This window comes from Puma concolor, chromosome C2, assembly GCF_028749965.1.
Source record: "Puma concolor isolate L17-30 chromosome C2, mPumCon1.1.hap2, whole genome shotgun sequence".
Taxonomy (NCBI): domain Eukaryota; kingdom Metazoa; phylum Chordata; class Mammalia; order Carnivora; family Felidae; genus Puma; species Puma concolor.
Window position 1 is genome coordinate 154,184,264 of NC_141675.1, and position 12,329 is coordinate 154,196,592.

The window sequence follows — 12,329 nt, forward strand, 5'->3', positions numbered from 1 at the left end:
AAAGTACTCGTTACGTAAATGGTTCGCAGCGACAACAAAATTAGAGACGGGAGCAGCCGAATCACCAGAACCGGTAAAACTGCAGCCAGGACACGGTAGGGAGGGTGCAGGAAAACTACGGAAGCCCGAAAGGCCAAGAAGCATGCTGCAAAGCGTTCGCCGGGACCAAGAAGAAAAGATGACTCCGCCTCCCCGCCAAGTGCGGCGCAGTGCGCAGGCGCGGCGGCGCGCCTCAGAGGTCGCTGCGTTTCATTGCGCAGGCGCCCGCGAGGGCGTGGGCGCCGGCGTGGTCCCCATGGAGTTACCTTAGCCGAGCCGGCAGCTCTAGGAGATTCCGGGATGAGCGCGGCGGAGGTCGACCGCTGGGCGTGGCTGCTGGTGCTCAGCTTCGTGTTTGGGTGCAATGTCCTCAGGATTCTCCTCCCGTCCTTCTCCTCCTTCGTAAGTGACTGTCTGGCCTTCCAGGGGGCCGGTGGGTCTCCGCCGCTGTCCCCGGCGAGCCCGGTGTAGACACATGGGACTCAGACCAACCGCGTGAGGGCCGGAGAAGCGTCTTGGTTGGGCTGTTCGCCTTAAGGTTTTTCTTTTTTTCTCCCTCCCTCCCTCCCTCCTTCCTTCCTTCCTTCCTTCCGTTGTTAGCGTCTAAAAGTTGCAAGGCTTTACTCCCAAATCCGGATATCTGGATTCTCGGGGAGAAAAAAAACAATGACCTGGTAACACCTGGCCACGTGTTCACGTGGCAGCAGCCCTCAGACTGGGAGTTCTCAGTGCCCCTCTGCCAGCCACACTTAGTTCCGTTAACCCCCGGTCCCCGGAGGCATCCAGCAGCCTCGCTGCTGGGGGTCCAGTGCCTGGAGGTCCTGGCCCTTTCGTGCATGTAGTGCCAGAGCGCTAGCTCTGCCAGGTCCCATATGGAAGGATCTCAGGGTGCAGCAGCCCCTGTTCTTGGGGTGAGAGGCAGTGTAGACAGAATCTCGGCACTGTGTGATGCTTCCTGTATTCAAGGGAGCAAAGGGCACTGGAATGCAGCTCTCCGCCGTGCGTTTTGCGTAGGCATGAGTGCATAACCTCGGGTCCAGTCGTCACGGCTGCTGTAAGATATGAATGGCATCCCGTCTCCTTTTACTAGCAGAGGAGTCTGACACAGAGGGTCAAGGGGTTGCACTGTGTCATCCGGTTCGGGACTGCGGGGGTGGAGACTGATCTTGGTTTGTGATTCTCCTAGTTTTGTCCCTCTGCCTGTTGGAGCCCGAAGAGAGGTTTGGTGGCAAATTTGATGTCAGGTGTGTGTGGGAAACAGGGAGCTGTTTCCTGGGGAAGGGCGCCCTCTTTATGTCCACAGCGGGAGTGAGGGACTGTCTGACAGAGCTCAGAGACTGGGTGCAAGCATTGGAGCATTATTGCCGGAAACGCAGTTCTGTGCTGATTTAAATTGGTGGGGTGTGTGTGTGTGTGTGTGTGTGTGTGTGTGTGTGTGTGTATCGGGGGGTGGGGGTGGAATTGAAGACTAGGCAGGATTTCTACTTTCTTTCTTTTTTTTTTTAATTTTTTTTTCAACGTTTTTATTTATTTATGGGACAGACAGAGACAGAGCATGAACGGGGGAGGGGCAGAGAGAGAGGGAGACACAGAATCGGAAACAGGCTCCAGGCTCCGAGCCATCAGCCCAGAGCCTGACGCGGGGCTCGAACTCACGGACCGTAAGATCGTGACCTGGCTGAAGTCGGACGCTTAACCGACTGCGCCACCCAGGCGCCCCTCTACTTTCTTTCTTTATTCTACCAGCATTCACTGAGTGCCTGTTTTGTGTAAAACTCTGTGCCAGGACTTTACTACCTGCATTGTCCTAAGGCATACAGAATTCTCTCTAACCCCCCAACCTCCCTTCAGAATCTATCCTGATGCTACCTAGTCTTTAAGATGATGTCCCAAGTACTTAGCATTGCATAAAAGACCCTTGAAGAGCTGGCCTCTGCCCATCTCTCTTTTTTTTTTTTTTTTTAATGTTTATATTAGAGAGAGAGAGAGACACTTGGGGAGCAGGTGAGTGGCAGAGAGAGAGAGACAGACACGGAGACAGAATCTGAAGCAGGCTCCAGGCTCTGAGCTGTCAGCACAGAGCCCGATGTGGGGCTCAAATTCACGAACTGTGAGATCACGACCTCAGCCGAAGTTGGACCTCAACCGACTGAGCCACCCAGGTGCCCCTTTTTCCTTTTAAATAAAAAATTGTGGTACAGTACACATAACATAAAATTTACCATTTTATCATTTTTAGGTGTGTAGTTCGGTGGCATGAAGTAATCCACATTGTTGTGCAACCATCACCACTATCCATCTAGAATTTTCCCATCCTCCTAAACTGAAACTCTGTCCATTCAACAGTAAGTCCCTGTCCTCTGTCACCTTGGCCCTGGCAACCACAGTTCTACTTTCTGTCTCTATGAATTTGGCCACTGTGGTTATCTCATGTAGGTGAAATTATGCAATATTTTCCCTTTTATGCCTGGCTTATTTCATTCAGCATAATGTCTCTAAGGCTCTCTCTGTTGCAGCATGTGCTAGGATTACCTTCTTTCCTTTTTAAGGCTGAATAATATTTCATTGTATGTATAGACCACATTTTGGTTATCCATTCATCTTTTGATGGACATTTGGGTTGTCTCCACCTTTTGGCTCTTGTGAATTATGCTGCTGGAACATTGGTGTACAAATACCTGTTAGAGTCTCTGCTTTCAGTACTTTTGGGTAAATACCCAGAAGTGGAATTTCTGGATCATGTGGTAATTCTATTTTCAATCTTCTGAGAAACTGCCAAACTGTTTTCCACAGCCGCTGCACCATTTTGCATCGTCACCATCAATGTACAAGGTTCTAATTTCTCCACAATTTCCAACACTTGCTATTTTCTGTTTTGTTTTGTTTTTATAATAGCCATCCTCAATGGATGTGAGGTGGCATCTGACTGTGGTTTTGATTTGCATTTTCCTAACGATTAGTGATGTTGAACATTATTTTATATGCTTATTGGCCATCTGTATACCTTCTTTGGAGAAATGTCGATTCAAGTCCTTTGTCCCCTTTAAATATATATGTATGTATTTTAATGTTTATTTATTTTTGAGAAAGAGCGTGAGGCAGGGAGGGGCAGAGAGAGAGGGAGACACAGAATCCTAAGCAGGCTCCGGGCTCCGAGCTGTCAGCACAGAGCCCGACATGGGGCTCAAACTCACAAGCTGTGAGATCATGACCTGAGCCCAAGTCGGACGCTTAACTGACTGAGCCACCCAGGCGCCCCTGTTCCCCTTTTTAATGCAGCTGTCCCTAAGGGAAGGGCATCCTCTGTAGGCCCACAGCAGGGAGTGAATGGTTTTTTGTTTGTTTGGTTTTTTTTGTTGTTCATTTGGTTTTTTGTTGAATGAGGAGCTGTTTGTATATTGTGGCTTAAACTACTTATTAGGTATATGATTTGTACATATTTTCTTCCATTCTGGGGGTTGCTTGCCCATCTTTCTTGGAGTATCACCTGGATTCTTATGTACCCCATCCCATTTCATCTCTCGTGGGAGCCATATGAAACTAACCTAAATTGCTCAAAGAGGCTGTGTTGGTTTTGTGCTCCTCTATGAATCGTTCATAATTTCCCATTAGCAGAGGGGGAAAGAGGAGTGTTTGTTTCGGGTGTGGCAGCAGCTATAAGGAAGATCTGTCATCATCTCAGGCTCCTTACCTAAGCTTCCACCAAACTCGTGCTGTGCAGCTAGCGCACACTCACTAAAGGTTGTCGCTGCAGTCTAGTTGTGCCTGGGGCTTGCACCCGTGGATGTTCATCGTTTAGATGAAAGAGCCCTGGGTTTGCCTTTGGACTTGTGTTCACATTCTGTGCCGCTTCCCACAGGAAGTACAGCCTCTCTGACCTCAATCCAGTTAGCTTTCTTAAACCCGTTTCCCCTTGGTTGTAGCGCTATTTGCCAGGGTTGTGAGCCAGGCTCAAAGGATGATGTATAGTTATCCCATCAGAGTACAGCCCTTATTTTTGGTGTTCAGAACAGGGAAGAGTAATGAAGAGATTGTACAGCCTGGTGGCTGGGTTTGTGGCGAGGGTCAGTGTAAAGCTGTAAGGCATGCTTTGGTCCTGGGTCGGGTAAATTGCTGTTCTTTCACGACACTTAGGGGCTGCCCATTACAGGCCCTCCCGAGGAGAATCCGAAAGCTTAATTGGGAATGGGCCATATCCTCGTACTTCCAATTCTAGCCTTCCCTACAGTGTTTCGGAAGCATTTCCCACCCAGCCAGAAGCAGAGGAGGGGCACGCCGGTCGGGTAGGCTGGTTGAGGCCCTATAATCTCTTAAGTATCACAAGTCCCCTGCCTAGCAAAGCCTGGCTAGGTCTTGGCAGGGGATCTCAGCTCAATACTGGGGCGGAGGAGGGGCCTGGATGAGGATACCCAGTCCCTGGTGTTGACTTGGCTGGCATTTCCTCAGAGTTCTTTCTCGTCTTCAAGCTGGTCACAGGACGTATGGATGACAGAGCCTAGTTCCTATAGTAGGCGATCCAGGACTTTGTTCAGCCAAAGGCAGAGGAAGAGGTGGACAAAGATGCCCCCTCGAGCGCCCACTCTGCGCGGGTGTAGGGAGGCGCGCTGCGCAGGCGCCTCAAGCCTGACGAGGGCATTGGGCCGAGTGAACGTCCCAGCGAGCTGCGTGCACTGCGCAAGCGCCCCGGGAATGACGGTGAGGGGCGGGGTGTAGGGAGGTGCAGTGCGCAGGCGCCCCAGGACTGACGCGGCAGAGGGCGGGGTGTAGGGAGGCGCACTGCGCAGACGCCCCAGGATTGACGCGGCCGAGGGTGGGCTCAGTGCTGGCGTGAGCAGCGCCTGCTTCACGGGTCCTCGCTTTGCTGACCCTAGACGCGGGCACAGCGCAGGCTGTCCCCCTGGGACTTGGTTTGTGGGGCCGACTGCCATTTTTATACTTGATTTTAGAATTGCCTTCATTTTCTGCTTTAAAAAGTGGCCGCCTCCGTTTCCCTATAGGGGCCCAGGCCACTGAGACGAGGGGCAGACACTGCAGGACCTGCCACTGTAGGTGCCTTCCTGGGACCCTCCTCTCCCTTTCCAAGGAGCATGGTCACCTAGTGAGTTCCTGTTGCAGACCAGGCATGAGGATGACCCCCAAGTATTAGTTGTGGGGGCGCTGGGGGTTGGGTGCGCAGGTGCGGCCTTGTGAATGGGGTCGTCCACGTGCGGGGGACCTGTGCTGTGGGGAGGGCTCCCGACTGGAGAGCGCTGACCCGCCGGGCGTGGCACGTTGGGCTGTTTTGGGTCCGCAGAAGGGGCCTTGGTCCCTTCTCAGGATGAGGAGTGTGTCGCCTGTATTAGGGACACATCTGAGCGGGCAACCCCAGCATGTCATTCCCCCTGTGCCTCCTGTGTTCCAGGAGGGATGAGCCTTTGGGACTTAAATGGCATTATGCATTGATTAATTTTCAGATGGGTCTGGTCCAGGGAGGTAGGTGCCAGCCATTGAGTGGTAGAGTGGGGTTTCAGTCTAACCCGGTGTGACCCCAAGTTCAAGCCCTAGCATTTTGTCTGTTGGGAAGGGAGTGTGGAACTTGGACAGGACCTGAGGGTGAGTCTGGTAGGACACTGAGCTCATGCAGGCTGGCGGCCAGCGTCTGGGGCACCAGGGTGACGAGAAGGATCGGTTCTATCCTCGCCTTCTCCCAAGATTCTCCTACTGCCTGTCATCTTAATAACTCATTTTCTGCTTGAGAATTCTTTGTAGACCCATCTCCAGGTCTTTGAAAAGCTGTACCCCACACAGCCTATCTGTTTCTGTCAAGTGGGAGGTTTAATGTCCTGGAAGGTGCTTTTGAGTGCATAAGGAGGACAGGGGTTTATTTTTGTTTTAAACATTAATATTCAAGACCTTTACATTCAAATCTCATTAAGTGTTACAATTCAATTCATAATTCTAGAATGTTTTAGTTGTCACTTATCGGGAGGTCTTGGATTAATGTGGGTACATATTTGCAAATTTAAACACTTTCGAATAGTTCTGTATACTTGCAGAAGTCATTTATCCGCTTCCCCCGCAAGCACTGCAGTTGTCTAATTTAACCACAAAACTCTTCACTTCTCCCCAAGCTCATTTTCCCACCCTCGCTCACCGAGTGCTGAGTAAACACCTTGGGTCTTCTCGGTTTGTAATTTTCTTGTGTGTTCTGTATACTGCTAAAGTAATGTGTTTGTGCTTCTGTTTCTTCTCTTGAAAATCTAGTTTAAAAAAAATTTTTTTTTAACGTTTATTCATTTTTTGAGAGACAGGAAGAGGCAGCGTGAGCAGGGGAGGGGCAGAGAGAGAGGGAGACACAGAATCCGAAGCAGGCTCCGGGCTCTGAACCGACAGCACAGAGCCCGACGCGGGGCTTGAACCCACAAACCATGAGATCATGACCTGAGCCAAAGTGGGACGCCCAACCAACTGAGCCACCCAGGCGCCCCTTGAAAATCTAGTTTTAAAAGCGAGGTTTATTGATGTGTACTTTACAGTTAGTGAAATTGACGTTTTCTAGGTAGGTGGGCAATTTGATGAGTTTGTGCCCTTATTCAGTAGGATAACCACCATCACAATCAAGATAGGATCTCTTTCACTCAAAAAATCTACTTGCCCATTTCTTGATGTGTTAAGTTTAAACATCCATAGACTCTTTGCTCTTAAAGATAATTCTGTGATTTTCTTAAGAAAATTTGTCCTGTTCCTATTTTCGTCTCCAGAGTGGATCAGGTTGGAGTATATCTGTCCTTTAGTTAGGGGGTTGGGTAGGGGCCAGGCGAGGGCAGAGGGGGTGAAGACAGAGCTACTCTTGGCATGAGGCCTGCAGGAAGATGTGCGGTAGCAAACACAGTGCTTTGTTCAGGTGCCCTTGAGAGACCTCTCGTGTCCCCACGAGAAGGACTTCATCGCGCAGGCACCGGAGGTTGCCATCTCAGAGGCGGTCCCAGGACCTGGCACTTGCGCGGGCGCGGGGGGAGACCCATGATGGGGACATGGCTTCCCGGTCTCTTTCTGAAGAGTTGCCCTGTTGTGCAGAGGGGAGCCTAAGCCGGAGGGACCGACTCATTGTGCGCGTGCTATGTGCCAGTACACGTCATACGTTATCTTCTTTCTTTTTTTTTTTTAAGCTTATTTATTTATTTTGAGACAGACAATGCCACCAGGGGAGCGGCAGAGACCAGGAGAGAGAGAGAATCCCAACAAGGCTCTGCGTTGTCAGAGCAGAGCCTGACGAGGGGCTCCAACTTACCAACCATGAGATCGTGACCTGAGCCAAAATCAAGAGTTGGATGCTTAACAGACTGAGCCATCCGGGTGCTCCTCTTTAGTCTTTAAGAAAAAAAAATATTTTTTTAATGTTTTATTTATTCTTGAGAGAGAGCGAGCGAGTGAGTGAGCACGAGCAGGGGAGGAGCAGAGCGAGAGAGGCACACAGAATCCAAAGCAGGATCCAGGCTCCCGAGCTGTCAGCACAGAGCCTGACGCGGGGCTCACAAGCTGTGAGATCATGACCTGAGCCGAAGTTGGAGGCTCAGCCGACTGAGCCACCCAGGTGCCCCTCATCTTTTTTTTTAATCAAACTTTTAAAAATTTTGAAACAAACATGCAGGAAAGTTAGGCATACAGTGCAAGGAACCAATATTGTTTCTTGAAACATTTGAAATTAAGCTGTCAACCTGCGCCCCTGCATTCCTGGATGCACCAGTGTATAAACAGGTGGCTTGTCCACAACACAACCATCAGGGACCTTCCTGATCTCTCGTTCCTGTTTTCACTCCTCCCAAGTGAGGTCCTTTGCAGCAAAAGGACCCTGGTCAGTACCATGCGTTGCACGTACTTGTCACACCTCTTCAGTCTGGAAGGATTCTCCGTCTTTCCTGGACTTGCAGGGCTGACATTTCTGAATAGGGCAAGGGCAGTGAGTTCGCACAATGGCCTTCTTGGAACATCCTTGTCTGATGTCGCAGAAAGGATGCTGTGTTCTCATTGCAGGTCTTCTGGCGCTGTGGACTTTGAGTTAGGGGTGTTCACTCTCCGCTTGGGGTGGGTGCTCCAGGGTTTCTCAGTCCTTCCCCACCCCAGACCTGCGCTGTGGGTGGGTCTCACTCCACCCTTGCTGTCAGGGGATCTGTACTTGTCCTGGCCGCTGCCCAGCGCCACCTGGTGGCCACTGCTCCCTGGTCCTGGGGTGGGAGCGAGTGTCCCTGCAGTTGTGTGTGTGCGTGCGCAGGTATCTGGGGACGGTGCATGTGAGCGATGGGGGCCTGGCTGTCAGAGGTGCCCCTTCACAAACCTTTACATCTATATATCTCCATCTGCGGAAAATCGCAAGTTCACACCCATATGCCTCCAATTCTAATTCAACACTGCAGGATTCATTGTATCCTTTTCCAGATCCATATTTCTAATCCCCTTTTCTGACAGTGAGAAAACTGGCTCCCATTATTTTCATTATGTCTGCTGTATTTGATTAAGGCTTTGTAACTCCCATCCTCACTGCTGCCTGCTCCCCCCCACCCCCCATGCCTGTTCCCCCATGCCTACTCCCCCTCGGCCCCTGTGCCTGCCCCCCCATCCCTCAGGCCTGCTCTCCCTACCCTCCCCCGTGCCTGTGCTCCCCCTCACCCATGTGCCTGCTCCCCCATGCCTGCTCCTCCCCCATCCCCCATGCCTGCCCCCCATGCCTGCTCCCCCCATCCCCCATGCCAGCCAGCCCCTCTTGGGCTCTGTCTCTGTGTTTGGCTGGGTGCTCCCAGCCTGTATCCTGTGTGACTCCTGCGCTCACTCTAATGCCAGGCCGCCCTTTCTTGGAGACCCCTGTAGCACTGTGCTTGGCTCTGACCCCCTTGCCACGGTGCCCCTCTGTGGGAGTGCCCTCCTCCTGCTGGGCCACGCCCTCCTCACTGGCCCCCTACGCCCACCTTCCTCTGCCTACCTAAGAGGATGTGTGCTCCTTGTCACCCGAGTGGCAACTGGAATTGGTTTTCATTTTGTAATCACAGTTTTGTGGTTAGAGTGAAAGATACGTCCATTTGTACCAGAGCGATCCATGAGCATATCTGCAAAAGGAAACGTATAATGTGAATAATGGTCCACATCAGAGGGAGTTTTTGTCTTTGTGGTGGTTGTGGGGGCAGGAGGACCAGGCAGCCGAGGCTGGCTATGTAGGTAAGGGGCAGCCCGCCCCGCTGGAAGAGACCTCAGTGGAGTGGGGGAGGAGGTGGGGGAGAAGGTGTACCCCCGTGGAAAGGCGCTGATCCCCACTGTCCGCCCCGCCAGATGTCCAGGGTGCTGCAGAAGGATGCCGAGCAGGAGTCGCAGATGAGAGCAGAGATCCAGGGTATGAAGCAAGAACTCTCCACCGTCAACATGATGGACGAATTCGCCAGATATGCCAGGCTGGAGAGAAAGATCAACAAGATGACGGATAAGCTTAAAACTCACGGTACTGGTTTCAGTTGTGGTGTGGAAAGTTTTACGAGAGCTGATTAATAGGGAAGTTTTTATATAAAGATTCGTAGAATATATGTTTTGATTCTTCGATGTTCTAAATGTTGAAAGGAACTTTTAGGTTGTCTGGAAGAAACCCAGTGATCATTATTACTTTCTCCTTACTTGCCTGTGAACCTTTGCTTCCTAAACACAGAAACAACTAACATCTTCTGAGTTTTTCTTCGTTTTCTGTAGGTAGACATTTTCAAATTCAATACATTTTGAGACAAGCCTGAAAAAGTGTCATCCTGGATTCCCACGGGCTTTTGTGAATACTCTCAAAAATGCCCAGCAGTGTCCTTACCCCAGTATAGACTTGAGGGTCGGGGTTTGGTCTTGTTCACTGCTACTTTTGCCACTACCCCTAGCAGTCTCCTGTGATGAAGATGTTTTTCACCCATGTGCTGGGTGAGAGAGCTGTCTCCATGGCTCGTAAGACATACGGAAGGGCCCACCCAGGCCCAGGACTAGCCAGGTTTCCACTTCTGGGTTAGTGTGCTGTGTAGACAGGGAGGCCTGGGGAGCAAATCTAGTCTTCCTGGTGAGTGATAAGTGCACTATAAAAGGAATCTCTGATGTAGATGGATAGTTTTAAGCATTTTCACAATTAAAGCTTCAAATCTTATAATCTGTGTGTGATTCTATTTCTTTTTTTTTTAATTTTTTTTTAACTTTTTTTTTTAACGTTTATTTATTTTTGAGACAGAGAGAGACAGAGCATGAATGGGGAAGGGTCAGAGAGAGGGAGACACAGAATCTGAAACAGGCTCCAGGCTCTGAGCTGTCAGCACAGAGCCCGATGCGGGGATTGAACTCACTGACCGTGTGAGATCATGACCTGAGCCGAAGTTGGCCACTTAACCGACTGAGCCACCCAGGCGCCCCTGTGTGTGATTCTATTTTAATGACTGGCATAATGTGTGGCTTTTAAGAAATTCTGTTTTATATTTTCTTTTTTTTTAATGTTTATTTTTGAGAGAGAGAGAGCGCGCGCACACACACAAGTCGGGGAGGGGCAGAGAGAGAGAGAGGGAGACACAGGATCTGAAGTAGGCTCCAGGCTCTGAGCTGTCAGCACTGAACCTGACTTGGGGCTCGAACTCATGAGCCACCAGATCACGACCTGAGCCGAAGTCCAGAATCGGATGTCTAACTGACTGAGCCACCCAGGCACCCGTCTGCTTTATAATTTCTAAATACACTGAATTAGAAAACATTTTATAAAATGAAAATGACATTTCTGTGTACTTTGAGTATTTTCTACATTTTTCAGGACTGATAATAATGATTTCATCCTTGTTTTCCTTTCAGTGAAAGCTCGGACAGCCCAATTGGCCAAGATAAAATGGGTTATAAGTGTTGCCTTCTATGTATTGCAAGTAAGTGCCCTATTGTGTCACCTGGGGTCCTTAAAATTGGTACCAGACTGTCCTCCAGAACTCTGCAGCCCCCAGAGTCCAGGTGTGAGAATTCAGGCTTTTCCACTCTCGGCCGCTGTGCTGCGTCATCCTGCCAGCATGGAACCGAGCACTGTGGATTTATAAGTTAGACTAGAAGAAAGCCTTTCTCTCTCTCTTTGAGTTGAAGTTCGACATACAGTGTTAGTTTCAGGTGTACAGCATAATGAATCAACCGTTTTCTGTGTTACTTGGTGCTCGCCATCTGCTTTTTTTAAAATTTATTTAGGTCCTAGTTTTTGTGTTTATTCATCTTGTTTTTTTAGATTCCACATGTGAGCGAAATGATACGGTATTTGTCTTTCTCTGTCTGACTTATTTCACACAGCACTGTATTCTCTAGGTTCATCCATGTTGTTGCAAATGGCAAGATCTCATCTTTTTATTTTTCTTTTTTTTAAGTTTATTTATTTATTTTGAGAGAGACAGAGACGGCACGAATGGGGGAGGGGCAGAGAGAGAGGGAGACACAGAATCCCTAGCGGGCTCTGTGCCGCCAGCGCAGAGTCTGACATGGGGCTTGAACTCACAATACCATGAAATCATGACCTGAGACGAAACCAAGAGTCGGACGCTTAACCGACTGAGACACCCAGGTGCCCCAAGATCTCATCCTTTTTAATGGCTGAGTAGTATTCCAGTGTGTGTGTGTGTGTGTGTGTGTGTGTGTGTGTGACCACCTCCTCTTTATCCACTCATCTGTCACTGGACGTTTTGCTCCCGTATCTTGGCTAACGTAAATAATGCTGCAGTAAACATAAGGATGGCTGTATAGTTTTTCAAATTAGTGTTTTCGTTTCCTTTGGGCAAATACCCAGAAGTGGAATTCTATGTTTAATGGAATTCTACGGTAATTGTGTGTTTCATGTTTTGAGGAACCTCCATACTGTTTCGCAGCGGCTGCACCGGCTGTGTTCCCACCAGCGGTGCGCGAGGGCTCCGAGAAAGCCTTTCTCGGTTGGAATTGTGAGACGTTGAGGTTTTCAGCACATGAATGCTGAAGTGGCTTCCCTGGAGCTCTTTCCTACTGCCTTTATTCCAGTGCAGTTTGGGGAGCGTGTGGGGAAGGGAGAGAAGCTTATTTAGATAGTGGGTTTTTTTGTTTTTTAATTTTTTTTTTAATGTTTTATTTATTTTTGAGACAGAGACAGAGCATGAGCAGGGGAGGGGCAGAGAGAGAGGGAGACACAGAATCCGAAGCAGGCTCCAGGCTCCGAGCCGTCAGCACAGAGCCCGACACGGGGCTCGAACCCACAACCTGTGAGATCATGACCTGAGCCAAAGTCGGACGCTTAACCGACTGAGCCACCCAGGCGCCCC

At 49.9% G+C, this 12,329-nt stretch overlaps 1 protein-coding gene across 8 annotated transcripts in view; it reads left to right on the forward strand.

Moving 5' to 3' along the window:
- Nucleotides 1–236: 236 nt before the first annotated feature.
- GET1 (guided entry of tail-anchored proteins factor 1) overlaps nucleotides 237–12,329 on the forward strand; it is a 62,105-nt gene continuing 50,012 nt past the window's right edge. For 2 of the 8 annotated variants that reach the window (XM_086675993.1, XM_086675995.1), the window contains exons 1-3: nucleotides 237–441; nucleotides 9,340–9,505; nucleotides 10,864–10,931. In XM_086675993.1, coding sequence (XP_086532119.1) covers nucleotides 340–441; nucleotides 9,340–9,505; nucleotides 10,864–10,931 — 336 coding nt within the window. In that variant the 5' untranslated portion in view covers nucleotides 237–339. Of the gene's footprint in view, nucleotides 442–2,272; nucleotides 2,385–4,403; nucleotides 5,138–9,339; nucleotides 9,506–10,863; nucleotides 10,932–12,329 lie in introns of those variants that run through there. The other 6 variants (XR_015240459.1, XM_086675996.1, XM_025912893.2 and 3 more) reach the window with 5 other exon arrangements.